This window comes from Chelonia mydas, chromosome 5 (assembly GCF_015237465.2).
Source record: "Chelonia mydas isolate rCheMyd1 chromosome 5, rCheMyd1.pri.v2, whole genome shotgun sequence".
Taxonomy (NCBI): domain Eukaryota; kingdom Metazoa; phylum Chordata; order Testudines; family Cheloniidae; genus Chelonia; species Chelonia mydas.
Window position 1 is genome coordinate 25,201,437 of NC_051245.2, and position 27,235 is coordinate 25,228,671.

The 27,235-nt window shown below is 40.2% G+C and overlaps 1 protein-coding gene across 1 annotated transcript in view; it reads left to right on the plus strand.

The window, feature by feature from the left end:
• Window positions 1-22,096, plus strand: part of SLC1A3 (solute carrier family 1 member 3) — an 87,282-nt gene extending 65,186 nt beyond the window's left edge. The window contains exons 4-10 of the mRNA XM_007065743.4: window positions 1,172-1,376; window positions 3,151-3,193; window positions 11,553-11,848; window positions 14,569-14,802; window positions 15,213-15,407; window positions 16,671-16,805; window positions 19,423-22,096. Of these exons, the coding sequence (XP_007065805.1) occupies window positions 1,172-1,376; window positions 3,151-3,193; window positions 11,553-11,848; window positions 14,569-14,802; window positions 15,213-15,407; window positions 16,671-16,805; window positions 19,423-19,627 (1,313 nt within the window). The 3' untranslated portion in view covers window positions 19,628-22,096. The remainder of the gene's footprint in view (window positions 1-1,171; window positions 1,377-3,150; window positions 3,194-11,552; window positions 11,849-14,568; window positions 14,803-15,212; window positions 15,408-16,670; window positions 16,806-19,422) is intronic.
• Window positions 22,097-27,235: the final 5,139 nt, after the last annotated feature.

The window sequence follows — 27,235 nt, forward strand, 5'->3', positions numbered from 1 at the left end:
TGATATCAATGTAAGAATCTAGAAAGGCAGACAGACAGAAACAGTAGATACCCTAGGCTAGATAGTGCCCAACACTATGTGAGTCCATAAGGAGGAGATGGAGAGGGTATAGAGATCCTTGCCCATCCCTTGCATCATTCCACAGGTGGTAGGTACAAATTCAATGGAAGCATTATTACTGATTTTAAATAGCTGCGTTAGCATCCCAAATGCAGACTGGGAAGGTGTTTCACCCCTTAAAGTGGTTACAGGAAGAGCAGTAACCATATCTGTTGAAAGAGTGATGGATCAACCACCCCAACTGTGCACTTCCTAGGATCCTTGGGAAATTCTTACTTAGGGAGCCACAGTTCCTCTTGGGCCTCCTACTACAGAAAGGCTCCTCCACTTGAAAACCACAATCTGACCTTGTTTGTGCAACCCAGTCAACAGATGATTAAGTAGATGCCACATTGGGCACCCTGGTATCCACATTAAATCAGAATTGCACTAAGATCAGCCAAGTGTTAGGATTAATATCTCAAACTTTTGGGATGCCTACAAAAGACTCCAAATGTTTAATTCATACAATCGCAAGGATTTTCTGAATTAAACTAATGTCACTTAATCTATTTGAATCTCCAATGGCTTGGGCCAGAGGTAAACCCAGGTCATTGTACTAAACATTTAAGAACGGCACTCCATGCACACACACTTCTATAAACACATCAGGTAGCCAATATTGTCTGAAGATACTCTGTGATTTCTTCCCTGCCATTCCAGATTAAGTGCAGCAGATTTCTATGAAGCATTTTTGGATTATGCTTAATCTGATAACCAAAACTCAATGTATTAATCTCTGTGGTACAAAGGAATTGCCACATCGAATCAGACCAATGGTCACTCTAGTTCCCTATCCTGATTCCAACAGTTGCTAAAACCAGATAATTCAGAGGAGAGTTAAGCTCTCCTAACAGATAATTATGTAATAACAAGCATGGGGGGCGGGGGATGTAACAATAACAGCACTACCTGTGAAGAGGAACAGAGTAGTTTTACTAGGCCAGTATAACTTGGGTTGCTTTAAATGTACTTGTTATCAGAACTCCTCTCACAAAGCCTCAGGTTGCTGAGTTTACAATCTTCACGCACAGTTTTATGAGGTGAATGTCCTTGTGCTTAAATTTATTAGGAACGGCTGCCCTGGATAGTAAAGCATCAGGGAAGATGGGAATGCGAGCAATAGTCTACTACATGAGTACTACGATCATTGCTGTAATAATTGGCATAATCATTGTGGTCATCATCCACCCTGGGAAAGGTACAAAGGAAAATATGCACAGAGAAGGCAAAATTATGCAAGTGACAGCAGCAGATGCCTTTCTTGACTTAATCAGGTACGGCTATTATATTGTACATCTTCTGTAGCAATGGCAACAACAGCAATATTTAGATGTACATCACAAGATGTACATAGAAAATCTGGGACTGTGACTAGCTAAACTAGCCAAACTTCATTTGAAGCTGGTGATGCCAACAGTGTCATTACAAAATACAGAACTAGCACAGTAAGTACTTTCAAATAAGCAGCCGAACAAAGTGGCAAGGAAAGAAACTGCTTTTAAAATTCAAAGCAATGTTGTGCTCAGAAACCTGCTTTACTGCCTCCACAAGTTCCTCTCCTGGCCCCCATACTACAACTTCTAACACCAAGTTCCTCTCCTCTCCTTTACCCCCGTCTCCAACAAGAATCTCATTCCACCTGAATCTATTCATTTAGTCATTCATCTTCCCTTACATGGCGGCCCCTGCTTTGGGGCCATATGGTTACCTTTGCTCAATTTGCATGGAGAAGAGAGAGAAACTAGGGGAAAGTAGATAAAATGCATGGAAGAATGGAGCAGAAGCAATGTAGCCTGTTTTCTCCAAGCTAAAAGAAACTCTGCAGTGCCATTTCTGTCCAACCGATGTTCCACAGGTGTGCCAGGAAGTGGGGAAGCAGATAATGAATGTGAACCCAATGGCTTTACCACCAAGAAATTCAGAAGAAGTTCATGCTCTGTTAATTCCAGCGGAGAGGGTCACAGAGCACAGACATGGATGGAGGCCTCCAAGAGCCAGGATGCCAGGAAGGGGGTCTCCAGAATGGAGCAAGAAGAGGCTTTCACTCACCAAGAAAATTAAATTTCAGCATTGTGGAAAAAACACTTGTAATACGTATAAAATATTACTCTAAAATACTGTATGCCATGTCAAATGTACTTTAAACATTAGAAAGAGAGCTGTATGAACGGATTTTTCAGTTTGCTGGCAATTTCAAAAAATAATAAAAAAATTGTTTTGTATCAAATGAAAAATAAAATTTTTCAAAATTTTAGGCAAACTGAAAACTGAAAAAAAAATTGCTTTGGGTCAAACAAAATGAAACATTTTTGTTCATTTTTGAACATTAATGTTTTTTAATTTAAAAAAGTAAAATAAAAGGAACTTTCAAAACAAAAAGTCATTACAGATCAAAAAATTGAAACACTTTGTTTGGAAAGTGTCAAAACAAAATGTTTCAGTATTTTGGGGGGAATTTTGTTAGGTTGGTTTTTTTTTTTACTGAAACAATTTGGCAAAATTGACGTGAATATGTGAAATGTTTAAGTGTCACTGAATCTGCATCATTTGCTGAAAAAAATGTTTTGGTCAAAAAATTTCATCCAGCTCTAATTAGGAAAACATATTGACTATTCCCTTTTAGTAATCACAATACCCTAGATTGTGTGACTGTCAAAATGTCAGCAGTTTTCATTTGAAAAGAAGTGGAGTTGCATTACATATTGAGCAAAGTTAATCTGTATCCAGATCATTTTAATAAATACCTATACCAAAAAAGAGTCAGTACAGACCCTCTAATCGTGTTCATTTGGCAAACCCACCAACATTCTGTTATGTAGGATTTGAAACACAGTTCTTTACTCGCTCACCCAAACCATCCAAAATTTTGTCCTGAAAAGGTAATAAGGTAATACTATAAATGAGGCCCTATTCACTATAACATATACACATGTATTTTTTCATCTTAGTGATCCTTCAGTAATCAGTTTATCCCCATCAGCTGAGCTACTGGTTAATATGTTGCTAGAATGTGATTAATATTTCTGACATTTTATCTCCTTTTCACAGAAACATGTTCCCTCCAAACTTGGTGGAAGCCTGCTTTAAACAGGTAAAAATGTGCTGTTATTTCTAATTGAAACTCCAGTGTGGTATCTTTCATGCAGTAAATTAAAGACTGAAATGTTATTAATGTATTTTTAAGGAACAGCCAATGATTTTGCTTGTCCTTACAGCAGTCATGGATCTTACATGTACTATTATTTTTCAGCTAAAGAAAATGAACTAAAATGGGTGTTTGTTCTTGTTCATGTGTACAGTGGTATTTGTTGTGAGAACTGGGAAAACCCACCTGGGCCAGCAAGCTCAAAAATTAAAACTTCTCCAGATTTGCGTGATTCATGAGCCAAAGGCAAGCTTAATGAAAATCAATGGAGAATTTTCTTTTCAAAGACAATATTGGGCTCAGGGGGATGAAGAGATGGTGAATAATCAATGTACTATTGGTACAAAGGCTGGAACACATCCAGGAATATCACATGGGAAGTCTGCAAAGAACATAGGTTGGAAGTAGAGGAGCCAACTCTGCACACTTCAAAAGCAAAGCATATAGGTCAAATTAATATAAAGCATTGCTTGTACTTCTCACTTACTGCCTGATGATAAGGCAGGAATGCCACTTAATTGTTACTTATTGTGTTCCTCCACCTGTAGCCTAGCCCTAACCAACATTCCTGTTAAAAGGGAAAAATAAAAGAGACTAGTGAGATTTTTAAATTCCCTTAAAAAACTTTGGAGGGCAATACATGAATATAGTGAGCTTTCTACATATATATATATTGCCATGAATATGATTATTTCTTTCTGATACTGTAGTTTCTCATCTTTAGCTGATGCTATACACCATTCATTAGTGCAGTGGTTCTCAAACTTTTGTACTGGTGACCCATTCACATAACAAGCCTCTGAGTGCAACCCCCCTTATAAATTAAAAACACTTTTAAATATATTGAATACCATTAGAAATGCTGGATGAAAAGCGGGGTTTGGAGTGGAGGCTGACAGCTCGTGACCCCCCGTGTAATAACCTCACAATCCCCTGAGGAGTCCCAACCCCCAGTCTGAGAACTCCTCATTATGTATCAGAAATTTTGCCTGGAGCCATAGCTGTATCTTGGGGCTTCTCTATACCTTACAATATCTTTAAAATGTCTCATCTTCATGTGCTCAGCATTCAAGGGGTCTAGTCTTATTAAATAGTCTCAGTAACACTCCAGGCTACCGTGGAAAAGAGTTCTGAACAAACACCTCAATGAGGCCAGTTTAAATGACTGATAGCAGTGAACAGCAAAGTAGTTCATATTAGTTGTTTTAAACCCAATATATGCAAGGAGATTTTACCTTAAGTATGAGAGTTAAATTTTTATTTAAATGCACAATTTCCACTCTATACAATGCAAGAACTGTTATGCAAATAAAAATGTTCTGTAGGTTTTGTTGACAAACATACCATGCATCACAATTTACTTACAGTATAGAAGAGTTGCCAGAAATAGCTGAATAAATAGGAGATATTTAAGGACAATTGTTTCTGGCTGGTCCCTTTCATCATTAGACTGTGCTTACTGAGAAAGCATCTCTTTAAATCTGTCCATATCGGCATTATTAATGTTTAAATCATACCCTTGAACTTCGAATCAAGTAAGGTAGATACAATACAATGCAACTTTTAGAAACTAGAAATTATTTTATCATCAAATCTGTAATATAAAATATCAATCCATTTCACAGCAGAAGTAATTATGGACCAGATTTACAAAGGTATTTAGACATCAAAATACAGTGGCCCTATAGACTTCTTTTCAAAAACTTATCTTAAGGGTTTCTGGTGTGTTTCTCAGAAGACTTGTGAAGAAGGTATTATTTAACTTGCATAGTCCGGTTCACTAACATTCAAAGTATTGGCATAAAGACTGAAAATTCTGACACATATATTTCATAATCCTTTGCTCCCAAGAGATTACAATGATGTGTGGCTGCAGAAATATGGAAACCATAATTGCCAACAACTCAATATCCAAATTGGCATCAAATCTGCATCAAAATCAAGCAGTTCTGATAATATTTTGAAAAATAAGATTATGTGGTGAATTCTGTGGTCACACGGTTCTCAGCTCTGTTGTCTCCTTCAAAAATGAATGTATTTGCTTGAAGAGATTTGCCGAATATGCACTAGAGCCTTTTCTTTCTTTATCTTGCTAGTCCACACAGGAAATAATGTAATGAAATATACTGAGGTTTTATCCCCCTGCCTTACATAGAAGTACTGTATAATGATTCTGCTTGACTTATTGGGGTTTGAATCTATGACCTTCAGCACTGGAAACATGAGCCTTTACCTTTGAATTAAAAGAGTAGCTCTATTAAGCAGCAGTGGAGCAGACCAGTTATTTCCAAATGTTGTACTCCGTCCTCTCATGGGCTACAGCCCATGCTCACATATATATCAACTATTAATGGTATGCTACAATACTGTGATATACGACATTATATTGTCCTTACTGTGACTCGTTTCCTTGAGGTGGACGCTTGTTTTCCATTTGCATGACTGAGGAAAGCAGGAGAAAGGGGAACGTAATGCGGGAACGTAATCCCCATTCTGCTCTTGCTTCCGCTTCCCTTTCCACCCTTCAGCCCTTTGACCACCCCCACCTCCTATTCTGTCCCCCTCCCAGCTCTATCAGCAAAACCCCGAGGCAACAAGCTGCTGCCTCCTCTCCCTGCACTCCCCCTCTCTGCTGGCAGGTATCTCCACAAGAGCTGCACCAGCAAGAGGAGTGGTGGAGCAGACAGTCTCTCTGCACTCAGCGCCAGCACCACAGCAGCCACTGGTGGGCAGGGGGAGTCACTACAGGGCAAAAAAGCCCTCCTCAGTCCCTCTTGGGTGCATGCGTGGGATGTTCATCAGAGCTGGGAAAACCCTGCCAACAAATTCCCAGAAAAAAATGTAGCACAAGGTTGTCAGGCCCCCACCACTGGGCTCTAGCCCCACAGTCTGAGGGAGCCTATAGTGGACTTTTGTGTGGACCAGGCACTAGAAAGGGACAAAGACTCACACTGCCCTCGTGTGTCAAGCTGGAAAGAAAGGTGCTGACACATAGATTTTGTCAGGAAATTTAAAGTGCTCTCCCCCTCCCCAATAAATCAGTTTTACTACCTCTGGCCCCCTGCTTTTCCTCAGGCAGTTCATCATCACTACCAACCTCCCATTCTAATCTAGGCAATACACTTCCCTAGATGTTTGGGAATTGCCTAGGTCACTGTTTTGTGTGTTACTCTCTTCTCCCACTGTGGAAGAACACATATACTACTACCTCCCTGTCTCTCTCAGCATCTCTTCCAGTGCATCAATAACAGGTTCAGATCACTGCTAGCCCCATAGGGTTAAACCAAATGGTGTGAGTCTTTACACCAGTTGTGTACATCCATGTGATAAGTGTCAGTCTTCATTCCACTGTACATTGACAACTTGTTTTTGCGGTTTCTACTAGCAGTGGATGAATCTCAAAAGATTCAGTTCCAGTCAGTATCCAGATAGCTCGGGTGCTTATCTGAAGCTTAGACGAATTTATTCAAACTCTTCTCCATTCATAATCCCCATATTCTCTCTCACTCATGACATTCTAATAGATCCCTGGCACTGCCTTCTATCTCTGACCCTGATCCCTTCATTTCTTTTCCTCCCCTAAATTTGAAGAGCCTATGGTATGACCCAGAAGAATTAGCAACCTGCAGCTGGGGTTCACATTCTGAGGCTATGTCACAGGGGCGAGGGAGACAAAGATGAACTGGATGGCCATGGGGAAGGAAAGGAAGCACAAGAGCCTGTGGGATGGTCAGCATTTTGGCAGTTTTCACTTGAAAATAAGTGGAACCTGAAGCCTATTGAAGTATCACAAAGAGAAATTTGTGGCACCTAATGTTGGAAGTCAAGAAAGTCTGACATAAGAGAATGGCAAGGTTCATCCTGCTAACTGTATTTTTTCTGAACCTGTTCATCCATTTATTATTATTCTTTCCTACAAGTCCCTGCACAATGGAACAGAAGTGTTAAACATACAAGAAGACACATTAAGTATATCAATGTGATGCTAGCTATTGTGTGCACTTATAATAGCTGGTTGGGATATATTGCAGCTACTGTTAAGATGCCTGATTCATTAATGCTTCCATAAATAATTTAGTATGATTAAAATGTGCATCACACTAGTCTGCATGAAATTAATAGAAATGCTGAATCATGAATCTGAGGTACCATTTTTCTTATGTTTCTCATTTTGCTCTTATAGTGTATTTCACGTTGGTAGTGGCAGGTTAGGAAGTTTGAGCTGGTACAATGGTCACCATTAAAAAATATTTCACCAAAAGTTATACCACGTATCCGAGTCACGAAATTTACATTGTATTCTAATTGCATTATCTCACATACCATAGTGTTATCTCTGTTGGTAAAAACTGAATTTTAACAGTAACCATTTTATGTCACTATCTTTTTTGCAAGCTAATTACTGAAGTGTTCGACTACACTAGTATGAGGTTGCTAATTTAAATGTCATGCAGTAAATACAAATCAAATTGCTTTCAATGGTTTGTATCACCAAATACAGTGATGATTCATTTTAGTATGTAAGGCAATCAATACTGTTTGTTTTCATACTAGGATAATTTAATTAAAATTCATCTTGAAATATATTATTCATTACTGAAATAACACCATAGTTTGCAAAAGTCCAATAATGCCATTATTTTAATCTCTATAATGCTATCAAGGGAAAAAAGGCTCTACCTTGAAACGAAGGGGCCATATCCGCCACTGGTATAAATTAGCATAGCTCCATTGGCTTGTGAGGATCTCTGGCCCATCATGTATTGGTAACTTGGACATGGTGTATTACTGCCAAAAATATAACAATCTTGTTTTCCTGATACCCCAGTCCTGCAATGCCTTTCTTACATGAATAGCCTTAACTCTCATGAGTAGTCCCATTTTAAAAATAGTCAAAAGAATAAAGACTCGCAGTATCAGGAAGTAAGATATTAAAATGTCACTTTGATCGAACTGAACTCTACTAGACTGTAATTTATAGAAATATCCTCACCCAGCCCCCAATATATAGCTTGTGCCTTTCCCTTCACATAAGGGCCCACACAGATAACCTAGTCGTCCTCCCACTGAGATGCAGTAGCTGTCTACTTAAAAGTGACCATCTTCTGGTTCCCAGCTTGGACTGATAAGGACTGGGATTTATTAGCAGTTCAGGCACTGCATCTCAGTTAAGGAGACTGTGATTTGTTGTATAAACCCCACACTGGAACTAAAGGGGTTAAGGAGCAACTCAGGGCCCAGGTGACTCTATCCAGCCCCACCTGCAAAGCATGTGCCAGCTGGAGGTGAAGCAGAAGGGACCTGATAGGGCAGGGAGAAAAAGCTATCTTGAGAGCTCCTGAAGAAGGGGTCTGCAGAAACCTTTTCCCTGAGGGAAAGAGCCTGCCTGCTGAGCCCAGAGGGGCTGAAGGTTCAATTATTCTCTTCTTCTTTCACTACTCTGAGGCAAACTGCAAGGCTTTGGTGAGAGAGTGGGTGGTAGGAAGTGGTCTGGGGAGACAGCTTAAAAGCAGTCCTGGGTGCTGGACATTGGTGCCTCTTACAAGACCCTGGGCCACAGACTAGTGGAGTAGGGGGCCTGGGTTCCCTTCCGAATCCCCCTTGTTAAGAAGGGCATGAAAATCCTCACTTCCAGACTCTCCCTCGGGGAAGGAAGCAGAGGGTATAGACCTTTAGAATCCTGCAGCAGGGATTGGACACCCACAGGGATCAATAGATAGACTAAAGGTTCCCCCACCCCCAATCCTGAGGGTGGGGGACACCATGTCTTCCTTGGTGTCTATCAACTGCAAATCTATCAACCTGCAAATAAATAAGACTGATGGGTGACTTGACTGAAGGATCGTGACTGTAGCCAAGGGGAAATATTGGAGGTGGGGCAAGCAGAGGCCTAGCCCCCTAACCACTAGGTGATGCCACCAGTGAACACAGCCCATCACAGAGACTTCAAAGCAGTTGCTCCTGGAAATGTTGCTGCCGTTGGTACTCCTACATAAATGGCAGCAAGACTTGTTGAACAGCAGCCTGGGGTTGATTCTGATGACTCAGCAATTCCATCATCGATTTCAAGACCTCCTACATTTACTCCCTTTGTGAAGAAGCTGTTTCATCTTGCCCTGACACTATCTGTATGCAGGTGGAGTTCCCACCCTGCTCCTAACACAATACACTCATTGGCTGCAGGCCAAACTTACCCTCTTCTTGGGGTTTCCTTGATTGTAACCTAAAAAGCAACAATAAAATATAAACCTCAGCCTATATTTTCTCCTGAGACCAACTAGAATTCTTCCCTGCACTAATACTGTGTCTTACACCCTAGTTTTCTGTGCCTCAGAATGACACCCATTATCCACTCAGACCCTTTCATATCCTGGTCTGGCATTAAAAGGATGACATAATCTGGCTGACAGGGTGAGTCAGCAGAAAAGCTCTACATCTGTGCAGGGTTCTAGCACCTGACATCTGAATCAGCAGAAGAGTTCTGAATCTCTCTGTACGGTCCTTGAACTTGATACCCTATTTCATGCCCTTAAAGATAATATTATCTAATAAAGGATCAAGCGTTTCCCTCTATTGAAATGGAATTTGAGAAATGGTGCAAGGTGGAAGACATTAACTCAGTGTCTCCTAAATCTAATTTAAAAAAAATGATTGTGTAATTTACATACCCACCGCTCCTGCACATTCACTGTTGCTTTCATAAAGCCTCCTGGGCACTTTTTTCCCCTTAAAAGCAAGAATACAAATATATAAGTCACAATTACCATTGCTAGGTGCATGGAAAAAGAGTTGGAAATGTTTGAAGTACCACATTAGATGGTACCTGGCGAGATATTACTGAGTCAAATAAATAATATTCCTTTAATTATAAATTCCAGGTAATTTCCATTTCTCAGATTGCATGATTAGTGATTAGTGGTTTCTTTACAAATTTGATTTAAAACCCTTGAATATCTGGCTATTTTGACAAATGTTTCCTTGTATAAAAGGTTTCCACTAAATCTTCAGAAAGGTACTTCCACTGGGAGTTAAGGACTGAATCCACCTTCATGACTGCAATGGTTAAGCAGATATTCTTGAGCAGTGCATCAAGATTGTGTGTCTGATGTATGGAATCTAACCATACCTCAGACCAGTTGAACTCTTTTCTTCCCCTACACTCAGGTTGCTGTTCTTAGTCACAAGAATGCCAACTGTGCATTCATTTCACTTAAAAACTTCCAAAGTCTTGCAATAGTTTTGAACTATTAGTAATAATACTGAACTCCTTGGGCCTGATCCTCATTATCAGTGGGTAGGTGTAATGGGGTAAAATTATCAACATCGCCTAAGTGACTTAGATGCCTAAGTACCATTGGGTGCAATGAGATAAAAGTTCCTGAGTCACTTGGGTGCTTTTAAAAAATGTTACCCAGAGAGGTGTAAAGATGCCTTTATGTAAATGAGAATTAGGTTCCTTGTGTTTAGACAGGATAGGGCTGTGATTTGTTTTCTGGTACAGATATAAATATGCAGGATATGAAATTATCCTGGGAAAAATAGAAATGAATACATTGTGGAATATTGTTTTTAAAGCAAAGATTTGGAGAATGCTAAGAACTTGAATCTCATTTGTCCACCTGATGTCAGTGGTCACACAAAACAGAATTAGTTTGTAAACAAAGAGGTAAATCAATAACAAATGGTTAAAAAGAGAGAGAAAAATTCATGGCTTTGTTAGGGAAAAAATATGTAAAAGTCCTAATTTCAGTATTTAAAAAAGGAAAAGTCATGATACTTATATTATCCTTACATTTATTTTTCCAGTAGAAAAGTAGGAAATATCTGTAATCAATAGTTTAAAAGCATATAAAGAGCCAAAAAAGGCCAATTCATGGAAGTCTTGCTGAGTAGTAGGCAAACTCAGTGAAAAAATCATGACTCATTATAAAAACACAAACTAAAAGACACAGTTTTGTCACAAAAATCATACCACTGACAAACATAGAGCTTTGATCAAACATACAGCTTTGATCAAAGCTGTATGTTTGAAATATTAATCTGAGCACATGAATTCTTGAAAATAAGGGTGAAATGCTGGCTCCATTGAAGCCAATGTGAGGTTTTCCATTTACTTCAGGAGATCCAGAATTTCACCCTAAAACTTTATTTTACCCCTAAATATGACACAAACTAATAACTCAAAAGACATTTTAAAATTGGGAAGTAATACTGCTAGTTTCACGAGAGTGGTAAATGACAAGTGTACTCATCTGTTTTTGCAGTAAGTCACTCTGTTTTCTGTCTTTTCTTCTTTTTTTTTAAGTTCAAAACAAACTATGACAAGAGAATATTTAGAGTAGCAATTCCACCCAATGAAACATCCGTGGTGGCTTCCGTAATAAACAATGTATCAGAAGCAATGGAAACCCTAACTCGAATGAAAGAGGAGGTGATCCCTGTTCCAGGTGCCGTAAATGGAGTGAATGCACTGGGACTGGTAGTCTTCTCAATAAGCTTCGGATTGGTGATTGGGAACATGAAGGAGCAAGGGCAGCCATTAAGACACTTCTTTGATAGCCTTAATGAAGCTATCATGAGATTGGTAGCTCTAATCATGTGGTAAGTGCCTCTGTTAAGTGCTATGTTAAATTATTATGTCAAAATGTTTTGAACATTCAGCACCAGCATGTGCTGGATACTGAGGACCTGTGTTTTGTAGGAGGTCAGATTAGAAATTCATTGTTCAGCTTTGCTGGAAGGAGGACAGGAGAGACTGGCTGTGATTTAATTAGGCCACACGTTTATTCCTAAATGTCAGTGAGTACCTGGCAGATAAAAGTGTACAATGCAGGTAATTCCATAATCGTTTACATATACCTGGGGGGAAGGGCTGCTATCAGCCCTCCCCCTTTACCCATCCTGGTCCCCAGCCAACCAGCTGCTGGGATCTCACCACCTCCCCTGCTCAAATGTAGATTAAGGGGGGCTATAAAAGAGGTGGGGTTGGCTCCCTGCTGTGCCCGTCATAGGAGCCCTGAAGTCCCCCTTCTCTTCATTTAAAGAATATCTCCTTTAAATCCTTTACAATCCATTTTATATGATCACTGTATCCCTTCCCTATTGAGTACCTGCACTAGATATCCACCCACATTTACATAATGAGTAGAGACATTGTAGCCTAACCGTCATTTCATGTTTGCCCCAACTAAGCCCCCAACCCACTGTAGGGAAGGTGAAAAAACCCACCTTGCCTGGGCCAATCTGGTGGTATGGGAAAAATGCCTTCCCAGACCCCTGAGAAAGGAGCAACTGGCGTCATCCGCACAGCGGATCATGAAAAACCTGGTATTTAACTATTTCTTGTGGGTGGGAGGATTGGTGTTGCCCTACCTGATCCAGGTAAAAAGAGGGCTTTTCCTGCATCAGCACGGACCTAAAAAGTCTCCACTCTCTTCCAGTCACTGGGGGCAGGGGATGGGTCAGCATCCGCACACTGACCTGGTCTGAAGCTACTGCAGCAAGTCACTCTCACACTCAGCAGTCTTTCCAGGGGGGCAGCCTTTCCAGCCTAAAAAGGGCCACACATCTTTTCCTTCAAGCCAGACAATGCCCCCACAGCTTAATGTACAGTGAGGTCATCATGGTCTCTTCTGGCCTTAAAAATCTATGAATCTAAGAATCTTCTGCTGCTGAAAATTGGTATAGCTCCATTGACTTCACTAGACCTACCCCAACTGACAGCTGCTGAGGATCCAGTCCTGAAGGATAATACCTGTTTAGCTATTTATAACTAAACATAATGTTTTAAAATTGAGTTCTGCACACTGATCATCTGAAAAGGATCTAAATATTTTAATGTATATTCATCTCTTGATGCATGTAAGTAATTCCTATTGTCATTACCATTAAAAGGTAAATATACTCTTTAGAGTCCATGACAGAGTTTGCTTGGCATATAAAGATTCTCTTACCATACCCTAACTCTTATTACTCCTTCCCTCTAACTCTATAGGGAGGAAGAGATAGGCACCTTGTCACAATCCCATTCATCAACAATATGCCCATTATTTTCATTAGTTCAGAACACTATTTGCGTTTGCAATGTGCATAGCATAGTAATATGTCACTGCTATTCACAAATGTTCATTCTCCTGTGAATTGTTGTTAGTTTTTATATGGTATTCTACAGACAAATAAAAATGAAATCCCTGTTCAGAAGGGTTACCATAAAATCTTTACAAAGTCTAAGATGCAACATTTCTCAGTCAGAGGCCAAACACAACAATTCATTTATGAAATGACATCTTCCCTCATTTGCTACAGCAGATCGTCTTACACACATATACATCTCCAGTGTCATGGAAACTCCTTAAGTAATGGATGCAAAGCTATAAAGTTTATTTTTTATAAAAATTTCTAATATTTTTTCATACATTTTGTCCTTTACAATCACATCTCTAAACATTATTAATTATTATGATTATACTAGAAATGTTTGAGAATTTAAAATATGGGGAGAGAATTATTACATTGGGAAAACTTCAAGGTGGGTTTGATGGCTGCTGAGAGTAATGGTATAATGAATGTAATAATCAAGTTATGTTATTTTACATGAGTGTAGTAAAATGACAGGAAACAACTTTGTAAATAAGACCCTGTGAAAAGTCCAGCTGCAGTTAAGATTATCTTTTATATACCTTAACTAGCAGGTTGCCATATTGAGCGTTAGAGCCCGACCTCAGCTCTGGCTGAGTAGTATTTGGCACAGCTGAGGAAAGTGGTTTAAGCTACTTTTGCAAAGCCCCAACCGAGTGCACAGTCTCCATCATAAAATCAGCCTCCAGGTGGCTCTACCTATCCTATGCCCAGCTGCCTATGGACTGAAGCAGCCTGGCATCAGCCAAACCTAATAGCTTTCTGGCTGTACCTCTTTCCCCAACCACATTCAGCACTGGGAACCAGGAGGCAGGTAGCAAAGGAGCCACTACCCCAGCCCTACACAACCCAGCCATTCCCACACAGGGGGAATCCTCAGGGAATTGTTTAAAGTGGCTTTTAAATGGCAGTCAGGACTCCACAGGAGTCCACCAGCTGTCGATGGCTGGGAGATGGACTGACTGCATTCTGTTCCTGACCTCCTCTTTGCTGACCCTGACCCCAGCAGAGCCATGCAAGTGTTGCAGCCACTTTCGCTGCTGTAGCCTCCACCAGGTTGACTTGCCACTGCCCAGGATCTTGAATTGGGTCCAGGATGTTTATGGTCATTATATCAGTATAACTTTGTAAACAAACAAACATCTATTTGTTCAGCACATATTGATTTGCTTACTTATTTGTAGGTATGCCCCACTTGGTATCATGTTCTTGATTGCTGGGAAAATTGTTGAGATGGAAGATATGGGTGTGATTGGTGGACAGCTTGCCATGTACACTGTAACAGTTATCATTGGTTTGCTCATTCATGCTATTATTGTTCTACCACTACTCTACTTCCTGGTTGTTCGTAAGAACCCTTGGGTATTTATTGGAGGACTTCTGCAGGCATTGATCACAGCTTTGGGAACATCTTCAAGGTACGCTATGAAATTTTAAATCCCAATTATAAATAAAATCTGACCAAAATGTTTCCAATCCTGCAGTCCATATGCAAATCTCCAACGGATGTCAATGAGAGGGCCTTAGTCTACACAAATACCATGAAGCATTAGAAAAGATGGTTTTCTGCCATGAAGAAATTTACAAATATCAATGGAGGTACTGCTGTAATTACTAGGCCCACAAAGTTAAAACAATATCTACGTCTGAGAAATCTATGCTATAATATTATTGGTATGATGAACAACATAGGCTAATATAACTGAATAAATTCATTGTCATAGACTAATTTTTTATGCTTTTGGACACTATTTCAGGCCTACTCCTCTCTAGTATAGAAGATTATTATATAAATGAGTATGTATATTGTCTTTTTTTCTTGTTTTAGTTCTGCCACCCTACCCATAACATTTAAATGTCTAGAAGAGAATAATGGAGTGGACAAGCGTATTACAAGATTTGTGCTCCCAGTGGGTGCTACAATTAACATGGATGGGACTGCTTTATATGAGGCTTTGGCTGCAATTTTCATCGCACAGGTTAACAACTTTGAACTGAACTTTGGGCAGATTATCACAATCAGGTACAGAAGCCATTATCTATATACTTTGATTCAACGTGCCTTTAAATAACAATGGTGTGAACAACTGATCATTGCATTTAAGAGGGTCAGCAACAGCCATCATTTTAAAAGTATTTTACTTTAGATAGCTTAAGTATCTGTGCAGCGCTTAAGAGCTGTAGGTTTATATTCTGCACAGTGCTGCCCAGTGGGTGCATACTCCAGTTGCAATTTGTGTTAGAGTAAGTTATTACTATGAAGAATGCTAGGAGCAGAAAAGGTGTTACTGAGACATAGCAAAGTACTGTAGTTGGTGTTGTCTAATTGTCTCTTTCTATTTGTGATTCAGCTGCATGTGAAGTATGCACCATAAGCAATCAACACAGTAACATGCTACAATACTAATGCTAAGGGAATACAAATGAATTGGCGAAATCTCAGATTTTGTTCATTATGAACTTTGTGCTGTAAGAAGCATTTCTAGTTTTAAAAACGGTCATCCGAGTTCAATATTCAATCAAGACAAGGGAAAATTCTGCTTTCAGATCCTCATGACTCATTTTGATTCTGGATATCTGCTCTCCAGTATATATATGAAACTTGCCATGGATTATATGGATACTGTCTTTTAGATTAAGTTCTCTAGTATTACATAGGGATGATAAATGATGTGTTATCATTAGATCTGTGCTTTAAATCTTGATTCCTCCATAAGATACAGAAGATTATTTATCAAACAAGGATGAGATGAGACCAAGAAAATTCAGATCGAGATCCACATTTCTCTAAAGCCCAAAAGGTGCTTAGATCCAGGGTTTCAGCCATTATTAAGATAAGGGCTAACTATGAAGTTTGGATCCAGATCCACACTTTCATAAAGTTTGCATGTGTTCAGATTGGGGATTTAGTTCAGACCCGTCTCTAAAATAGGCATTTCTACTTAAAGACCCCTTAGGTCTCTGCACCATGTGTTTCTCCAACAGTGTGAAATTGTATGAAAACTCAGAAAGAAAACTACCCACTCGAATGCCTGCCTTGATTCAGATTTTTCTCTAGAACCCTTTATACAATTGGGAAAATTGTCTTTTCCTTTTTTGTTTGTACAGTGCCTAGTACAATGGTGTGCTGTTCCATCCCTGGGGCTGCTAGTTGTTATCATAATTATAACATGTATTCATCCTAAAATCAGTAATTTTCTTCATAACTTTTAAAATGTTTACTAAATAGTAAGGAGAATTCTTTTTGGAAACTGACTTATTTCTTCACTGTCATCTCTCTACACAGCATCACAGCTACAGCTGCCAGTATTGGGGCTGCAGGAATTCCTCAAGCCGGACTGGTCACCATGGTCATTGTGTTGACATCTGTTGGTTTGCCTACAGAGGACATCACTCTTATCATTGCAGTAGACTGGTTCTTGTGAGTATTTCTTACAGAGTCCTTAAAGGGCTATAGCATATTATAAAATACATTGGACAGGGACATTCTGATAATTTCTGATTTGTGATCATGTGATAAGTTGGCTTATTCCTTTACTGAAAATAGTTGAAAAATGTGGTTATTTTGAAGAATAAAATTTTATCCTACCATGAAGGAGGCTCAAAGTCTGAAAATTCAGTGGATCAGTTTAGAGTTGATTTATCCCAACCCTTCTGGCTGTCCAGACCAGTGAAGGTTTGTGTGCTTTCCCTAAGGATGGATGAATTGAATAGTTAGTCTTCTGAATAATATGCATATTAGCCTTATCAGCCATCTTGAATATGGCCAGACATTTGGCTAATGTGGCTGACTCATTTGTTTCCCCACCTCTGTGTCTGCTAGAGAAGGGGTTCTCGACATTTTCTTTCTGAATGATGCTATAAAAACTCCAGGGCCAGAGAAAGGGAGTGGGGGGCTGGCTCAGGGCTCCAGGCTTCAGCTGCCATGGACCCTCAGTTGAGAACCACTGTGCTAAAGGAGGAGAACACTGAGCAACCTTCCTACATCTGTAAGTACCTGTGGAATCCCCTTAGGCCCAGCTGCATTTCTCTGTGCATGGTTATAGGGATAGAACAGCAACACTGTCAGCAGCAGAAGCCAGGAACCGTTCCATGTCTGCCAGTGCAAATAAGGGTGACAGACAGGCTGATCCACTTACCTGGAGATGCCTTTGTGGGGCTAGGGTAATTGAAGAGGTACGTGTTCCTCCACTCCATGTCAATGTCTGTCAGGGAAGGATAGCAGCCATTTTTCCCCTTTTCTCCATCCCAGCTCTTCAGAGAGTATTTATTTGGATCACTTGATAATTACCTTTTCTGTTCATTCCCTCTGAGGCACCGGGCATTGGCCACTGTTGGAAGACAGGATACTGGGCTAGACGGACCTTTGGTCTGAGCCAGTATGGCCCTTCTTATGTTATGTCCTTTTCACAGTCCTACTTCTTATCTAGATAGAGTAAAGGGGAATGCTGCTAAAAGTGAGAAGGCAGGGGAGAGATGAAATGGCTGTTGTTCTCCCATGGAAGACATCCAGAGAGGGATGAGAGTTCACCTAACTGTTCATTCCTATTACCACCCCCACTTCCTGACAGCAGCTCAAAGTAAGTGTAGAGAAGCGTTTGAGCCCATTGAGAGGGAGTACAGGGAAATTCAGATGAAATATATGCGGGGTTAAACAGTTTCCCAATACTAGGATCATTTTCCCATCCCTACGCTTTACGCTATTCCTCACAGGATTGCCTATGGATGGTGCTATTCTAGGACTGAAAATACAGCAGCACCGTGGCTCATGTTGTGATTCAGTGAGTACCAGAAAGAAAACTGATCTTTACCCCAACAGTAGTGTTACTTATGACAACAATGTTCAGTTTTTAAGGGTATCACTAACTCTGTGAGATTCTCACCATGTGCATAGATCCCAAACATTTAAGGTCTAGGCAGGTGGATGTGATGAGAAGGTGAAATCCAGCCCCAGCCTGCCTCCAGGATTGCTGTGCATTCTTCCTCCCCTCCAGCTGTTATTCCAGACTATGGGCTGTGTTATGAGTTTAACATGTCTCAGTAGCTCCTCTGTGGACCTTTCTCCAGCCCTTTACCATTGGGGCCTTCTGTGCAACCCTTTCACAGCACGTAGGGGTTATATTTACACCCCTGAAGAGCTGGGTAAGATGCTGGGCTGTCCACTAGCCCAAGAAGAACTAATGTCACAACAGAGTATTGGCTGAACCAAACCTTAAGCAAAAATGTCAAAAATGATTTCCTGTGTCCACTATGGACTATAATTCCCAGATGCTTTTCCTTCACATCTCAGCCACTCCAGATCTTTCTCCAAACACAGGGACTCATACAGGAGAAATTCCTGCCATCCTACAGCTCAACTGATTTTTGCTGGCCTTTATATGGACCAGCACCCAGCTCCTCAAAAGTATTTAAGTGCCTAACTCCCTTTGAAATCACTCAAAACCTCAACTGGGATGCAGCTGTTCAGTCACAGGCAGGGCTGGGCCCATCTGCCCTTAAAGGGGCTAGTCACACAGTGACAGGCTGCTTGCCTGCAGTCTCCATGTGCAATCATTGGGGGGTCTTAAGTGGTACAACGGCCCTTGCTCTGGACCTCTGCTGCACGCATGAATCTCACCCTAGATTATTTACAATAGTTTATTTTCATTCTGGGAATGACAGCTAAGAAGGCAACATTCAGTCAACTCAGATATCAGGAGGTCATTACACCTGACTTATTGTAACATACTCACAAGCCCCCAAACATGAGCTGCCACAAGCCCACTCTGCTCAGATCACTTCATAACACAGCAATCATATCATCCTGTGAAATGGCTAGTAACATTATGTTTCAGGTCACTGCATTAGGCTTAGAATTCTGGTACAATTGTTAGTTTCCGCAAAGATGGAGTAATGCGATTAACATTTCTGATAGATGAATACACGTAGAAGTATTGGATCATCTCATGGTTATTTTCAAAAGCTATTTTACACAGAGACTCTGAATGTTTCACTTAAACAAGTGGGGAAAACAAGACTAACGCAACTATTTTCCACAGGGACCGTCTTCGTACCACTACAAATGTCTTGGGTGACTCCATTGGTGCAGGGATTGTTGAACATTTGTCACGGAATGAGCTGAAGAACAGGGATGCTGAGATGGGTAATTCTGTGATAGAAGAGAATGAAATGAAAAAACCATACCAACTGATCTCACAGGAAAATGAGAGCGAAAAACCATTAGACAGTGAAACCAAGATGTAGGATAGACCAGGCATGATACCAACACTAGGAGTGTGGGAAACATACTTTCTACAACCATTTATATCTTGTTTTCAAGAAGTCCATTTATATCTTGCTTTCCCCCATATGATAGCATTGGAACAGAGTTGGTCAAAAACATTCTGAATTAACAGTGCCCAAGGTATGTGTTTGCATCCCACTTAAAAAAAAAATTGGCGAGTTATCATACTGGTCCTGCTAGAGATGTGCTAACTGGGGGCGGGGGTGAGGGGGAAGAGGGAGAGTGTCTATTAAATCATTAAAAAACATACCAGTGTATATGTTACTCAGTCCTGTAAATGTGATCTCATTTTTATAAGCTGGAAAGTCACAATAGATAATACAGCCTGAAAAGGGTTTTATTTTTTTAAATACCTATTGCCCATTTCTTAACATCAGTAAGCACACAAATCAACATTTTTAACTTGACAACTGCACCCAAACAAGGAAATTAACAGGATTTCTTTTTTTTTCTCTTCTGGTGATATGTTATTTCTTTATCCTATTACTAGCAGGACAATAAAAAGGAGGACTTTTAAATTTAAAAAAAAGTAGAGATGTTCAGGTAAAAAAAATACCCACAATCAGCACTTTTATCAGCTGAGCTGAAATGTCATTTCTGAGGAGGTGATTTCATCTTAATAGGACACTTTAGGGTCAGTGAGGGCCAGTTCTTGACAGGTGCTTAGCACTTTCAGCTCCCACTGACCAGCAGACACTTATGCATATATATATTTTCACTCACCTGAGTAGTCCCCTTAACTTCAATGCCACTACTCACATGAGCAATGTTACACATATGCAGAGAAGTGCTTGAAGGATTGTATGCTTTTTGGAGTGGGAGGTGTACTTCATCTGTGCTCAGAAGGCACATAGCACACTGTGGGTGCATTCACAATCTAAATAATATGTAATAAAAATAGCAGAGAGGGCCAGCACTTTGCAAGAGGTACTTCATACCTGGCAAGAGATGCTCCGAACCTAATTGGATGGGGCTCTAAACCTGTCTGTGTTGCTGAAATTGCATTGCTGGAAGACCTGTGACCAAGAGGTCACTTTCAAAAAATGGAAATATTGTCATCAATTAGCCTGGTGTCATTCCATGAATAAGTAGTAAAACTATTAGCCAAATATTCCTTGTTTTACATAGGGGAGAGAACTCCCCCTCTCACTGGGAGGTTCCCATATCTTTTTGGGTTTACCAGCAGCAATTCAAATATAAAAAATAAATTTTTAGAAAGCAAAACTAATGGGTGCTCTATTACTTACTAGGAAAAATATATATAAACTGAAGAATAGTAAATACATTTAATAAATGTTAAAAATATAATAAGAAAAGATTTTTAAGAGTAATATTGTAGATCTCCTTCAAGACACGGAGAAGGAAACAAAAAAAGGGGGGGGAGGAGAAATACACTCCGAATCCTAAGGCTTTTTTTTGTTCATTTCAAGATTATTCCCTGAAAAAACCCTTTTATGAAAAATATTAATTGTATATATTTCCCTTTTCCACTCTTTCTATTACTGTAGGAGTCAAACTGGAAAGATTTATGGTGCAGTTAGAGATAGGTAACTGAGGAATACGAATCCACAAGCACAAAACTAGTTGAGTGGTCTATTTTATGTTTGATTTGTTCTGAACTAAATGTTTGGATTTGAAAATGTTTGGATTTGGTCTGAACTAAGAGAGAGAGAGAGACAGAACTGAGACATTCCCACGTCATACCACAACTGCCACTTGCCAAACATTCAAAAACATCTGTAGCTTTTGTCTCCAGAAGACCATAAGAATTGATATGTAATGTCAATGTAACTGTGGTGAAAATATGAGTGTGATGATTGAAGGCAGTCTTTTCCCATTTTTAAAGCAACAAGGCAGGCTTCTTTTTCCAAGAGTGACAAATCCTATTCATTTTTAGCAGGCCAGCCAATGGTAGCAGGAACAACTCATGAGTGAAGTGAGCAGAATTTAGCCGAGAGTATTCAGCAGTCAGTGCTTTAATCACCTCAAAGCTCTAGATGAATCTCTGACTGAAAGTGATAAAATGTGAACTTTTTTTGCTAACAGAATGAAAACCTAGAATGCAGACAGGCATCTTCGGATATGTAATTAGAGATATTTTTATATAGATCCTGTATTCAGTGTGTGTTTATAAAAGTTAACTTTAGAATGTCTGGAGTAACAGTTTAATTTTTGCTGAGACTCTATTTGGAAATACCCTGCAAAGACATAATGTAAATGGTTGTCTTTCTATGACATAAGTTGAAAAAAATGAATTGTGTCACAAAGTTTGTGATTTTTTTTTTACTAACTTTGTTTCTTATGGAAATCAATTACTATAGAAAGATTCCATTCCCCATCTCTCATTGGCTCTGCATTTAGATGCACCCAATGTGGATTGAGAAACATTACTTTGTAGATGTATTTTCAATAAAAATAGTTTTACATTATTCTGGTATTGTGTGATTTCTTTCAAATTCTCTGTAGTGGGGAAATCTTCAAACACACTCCAAATATTTGAACTCATATTGTACGGTTTCAGGAAATCCTGTACTTTTTACCCAGCAGGAGCTTATTAATGCATCAGTACTTCTCAAGAATTCAAATGCCCGTTTCTTAAACTCTCACATGAATAAAACGGTTAGCCTCCACAGAATGCAAAAGGCGATTAAAGGAAGAAAAATGTGACAAAGGAAAAAAAAAGATGTAAAAAAACCCAGAAAGAAATGTTAATTTAAGTTAAGTTTATTTTGGTTCAAATTCAAATTCATATAGATGTGTGAATCTGAAGATACAGTATAATGAGAGCTTTCATATGACTTGTAAATTGCATAGATCAATGCAGGGAAATCATTTAGAAAATATAATTCTAATACCGATTCCGCCACAGCCTACAGATTTAATTAGGGTATCACCACAATGGAGCAAAGAAAAATAAAATCTGGGGGGGAAAAGAGTATGCTGTGATGGTTAGAACTCAGTTCTGCCTTACAATCCCATTGAATTACAACATAATTAAGAAGTAGTTTAATTACACTTTCACTGATGGGTGTATTAGTTTTTTTTCAACAATTCTACTGTCTAGTGATTTAGTTTAGTTTTCATGACCTAAAATACAAAAATAGTTACTTCTTTTTGTGGGTCAAAGTAGGGAGTTTTTCTAGATGTAACGCCACATGATTGGTCATTTGAATTATAACTAGAATTGTGCAAGGAAATTGTTTCCCTAAGCAGATTACCTCTAGTTTGCGGGTTTCAAAGACATCTTCTTAACTGGAGAATTCATCCACAGCCAAGGAGCTTCCATCATCCACTTTTTTAACTTATAACTGTTCAGAGCAGAATGGAAACTCCCTAGTCTCTCATGTATTGGTTGAAAAATGACCAGATGTCAAGGGTAGAACAAATTTAGGCTACTTATTTGCAGAACTGAAAAAGCAACAACACATTAACAAGAAAAAAATGAAACTAATATTTAATACACAAAATTACAAATGTATCCCTAACACAGTCTAAAGGACTACAAGAGGCAGGAGTAAAAGAAAAAGGAAGTCCACATTGCCCTTTGTCCATAACAAGGCTCCCATTGACTTTAATAATGCAGGATCAGGATCTTCGACACCACTGAGTGGGCTTTGGGATGCTCTCATCCTTCCACCCAGATTTCAAATTTTTGATAATTCCTCCTTGATGTCTCTTTACGAGTGATGAGTGGCTTAAAATCACTCCTCCTTCATGAAGTTTGTTCGGGTGTGGTGTTCTCCCACCCCATCTTGCCTCTAGGTCCTAAAACAAATATTCCACAATGACCTCTTAAGCTGTAGGCCATAATAAAAGGCCCTCAAAATTGTTTTCCTTCAACTGACTTTTCTTTTGTAATTTAAATCCAACAGAACCCAGAAGAATATTACTGTAGGTTACCTTTCCAGTCCCACAATTGTCAGAATTTCCTTTTACAATGATGTCTGTGCTCATTTTCTTAGTATGCTATCCTGAATGTTAACATGGTGAGATGCACTTGTCATTACGATAAGCTGTAAAATGGGTTTGAAATGTTAATTAAAATTTTAACTTCTGTGTTTGCTTCTGGAGAAGACAGTCTTGATGAAAAGTAACATAGCATCTGACATTATTAGCTGTACAGTATCTAATAGAAAAGACTGCAAACCAACAATCATACTGCTCTCATGCTGTTTAACAGACTTAAGGTGAATTCTTGCATGTGAACTTGAAAAACTGCTTCAGACATTTCAAACACTGATGCCTAGTTTGTAGTGGCAATAAATGCAGTGGCTCAGATCATCTCCTGTGCAGAGATCCACTGGGTACAGGTGAGGAGGTGGGGGCATTAAGGAGCTGGTTACAGCTTTCTGATTCTCCTGGTGCACATGAGCTGGCTTCACCACAGGTAAGAGCAGCAGCGAGGCTGATCCAACTACACCAGCTCAAAACAGTCCCCAATGGACAGAAGTAAACTGCACCAATTCAAGCCATTTTTTACACCATTGCAGCAAGTCTACACTAGAAATTTGCACCAGTGCAGCTGTATAATTTCCTACTGTAGTGGAAAAAGACACAGTAGTCAAACTCTCCCAACTCTTCCCAGCTTTCACACTCTGCTGCAAACTTTTCCCTAGATCCCATTGACAGCATATTACTGTCTAACAATGTAGCCCTGCCTATGCCCCTAATAGATTGGTATAAGAGTTGCTGTACCACATAGGTACTCCCTTATGTAGGGTGAATTCTCAGCGAGCTCTCTAACTTAAGTTTGAGGCTGTTTGTAGCTCTGGAACATCACAAAGAAGCAGCAGCAGGGCCAGAGGTCTGACCCAATGATGCTGACCAAAGCACATGCAGTGGGGCTAGAAAACAAAGTTTCTCAGGCTATGTTAGAGCAGGGTTTCTCAACCTGTGGGTTGGGACCCAAAATTGGGTCACCAGAATGTTTCATGTGGCAGCTTCTGTGGTTCCGTCCCACGGGGCTGGCTGGGCTCACCTCCCTGCTCCAGGCACTGCAACCTCTGGGGTCCCAGTGCCGCTCACGTTTGGTCCAACCATCATGATAACAGGAGTCTGAATAAGCCAAATTTGAGTGAGTGGCACTGCAACCCCATGAGCCAGGTCAGAACTCCACTCACACAAATTTGGTCCAGTCAGAGGGGCAGGGCCAAACCTGATTGGCTCTGCAACCCCAGTGGTTGCAACGCCTGGAGCAGAGAGCCAAGCCCAGCCAGCCCCACAGCACAGGAGCTGCAGGAGTCGTCACTGTGGGGTGAGTGCCTGCCCTCTGGGGGGCAGGATCTGACCAAAACCACTGCTGAGCCCTCACCTCCAGACTATTTACTGGGGCGCAACAGGCCATAAACATTTACAAATAGTCCTGAGCCCAAAAAAGTTCAGAACCACTGTGGTAGAGCACACTGGATTCATCCTAAATATAGCTTACACCTCCAGAAGACCCCTTGGGGATTGCATGCCTGAATTCCAACAGAGGGGGGAACCAGAGGATTTTCTACCTAAAACTATAATTGTGCCTCTTCCCTTTTTTGCTAAGAATTGTTTCTGTTAATGAAGGAATCATATGCACATAGATATTCCGGATACATTACTCATGGGAATGCCTTTGCTGTTGGAATGCTATTAGAAGAGGGATTGAGAGTCTGGGATAGTCCAGTTTCTATTCCCAGCCCTGCCACTGACTCATTGTGTGACACTGGCCAAGCCACTTACTTGCTCTGTACTTACTGAAGTTTATCCATTGGTAAAATGGGTAGTGTTAATAGTAATAAATAATAATTACCTTGGGAGGGGTGTAGAACTTAATTTGACTGTAAAATACGTTCACTTTGGCTGAAAGGTATTAGGAAGTGCAAAATGTTTTGTATGAAATTTTGCAGAGCAATCATGTACATAAACTGAACCAGTGAGATTTCTCCAACTTTATGTAATAAACCATTATATTCCTGCTTACAGATTGATTAAAAGGCCTGTTATTTCTGGAGTTACTACCATCATTGGCACAGCTAAAGACAAGGGTTTAGTTTATCACTTGGCAGTCTTACCCACACAATTGCTCTACCTGTTAAACAGTGCCCCCTTCACCGGATAAAGGGCCTTGACATTCTACAGTTTTTCAATAGTGCTTTTATTTGGGAGTTGGGGTACATAATGAACACCCTATTCAGAGTTTATGTCTGTGAAGCAGCATGTGGGCAGCATAAAGGAAAATGATCATTCATGTAGAAAATCAATTACGGGCAGAGCAAAGTGCTTCTGTCTCCCGGTTTGAAGTACTGTACTCGCACAAATTCCACAGTGACATTTGTACTCCATTATGAGAAATGCCATTTTGTTCAACTAACACCATACCACATCCTTCATAAAATAGCAAATTACACTGTGCCTGGTGCCAACCATCTATTCAGCAGCACACTTTACTTCCAGTGTGATCGAACTGCACTGTTTCCCAGTGTAGAATAAATGAGAGCTGGGTGGCTAAGCCCCTTGCAGCTCCTAATGGCCTCACTCTATTGAAAGATCAGCATAAAGTGCAACTATGGATTAACAAATGGAGAGAAAGAGAAAGCAGGACACATGGTGTGTAGCATCATGTAACACCAGAAACACAGACTTGCAACAAAAAATAGGACATCAGCAAAAGCAGCAAGATTCACAGCCGTAACAGAGGAAACATTAGTCCCAATACATACAATTGGTGGACTGAGCCCTTACAAATAAATTTCCCAAATGCATCCATCAGAAGTGTGTGAAACTCCCAAAAATCACTGCAGGAACATTTGCCTCTGAAAACAGGCAATATGGCTCATTCATAGATATCATAGAATCATAGAATCATAGAATCATAGAATATCAGGGTTGGAAGGGACCCCAGAAGGTCATCTAGTCCAACCCCCTGCTCAAAGCAGGACCAAGTCCCAGTTAAATCATCCCAGCCAGGGCTTTGTCAAGCCTGACCTTAAAAACCTCTAAGGAAGGAGATTCTACCACCTCCCTAGGTAACGCATTCCAGTGTTTCACCACCCTCCTAGTGAAAAAGTTTTTCCTAATATCCAACCTAAACCTCCCCCATTGCAACTTGAGACCATTACTCCTCGTTCTGTCATCTGCTACCATTGAGAACAGTCTAGAGCCATCCTCTTTGGAACCCCCTTTCAGGTAGTTGAAAGCAGCTATCAAATCCCCCCTCATTCTTCTCTTCTGCAGACTAAACAATCCCAGCTCCCTCAGCCTCTCCTCATAAGTCATGTGCTCTAGACCCCTAATCATTTTTGTTGCCCTTCGCTGGACTCTTTCCAATTTATCCACGTCCTTCTTGTAGTGTGGGGCCCAAAACTGGACACAGTACTCCAGATGAGGCCTCACCAGTGTCGAATAGAGGGGAACGATCACGTCCCTCGATCTGCTGGCAATGCCCCTACTTATACATCCCAAAATGCCATTGGCCTTCTTGGCAACAAGGGCACACTGCTGACTCATATCCAGCTTCTCGTCCACTGTCACCCCTAGGTCCTTTTCCGCAGAACTGCTGCCTAGCCATTCGGTCCCTAGTCTGTAGCGGTGCATTG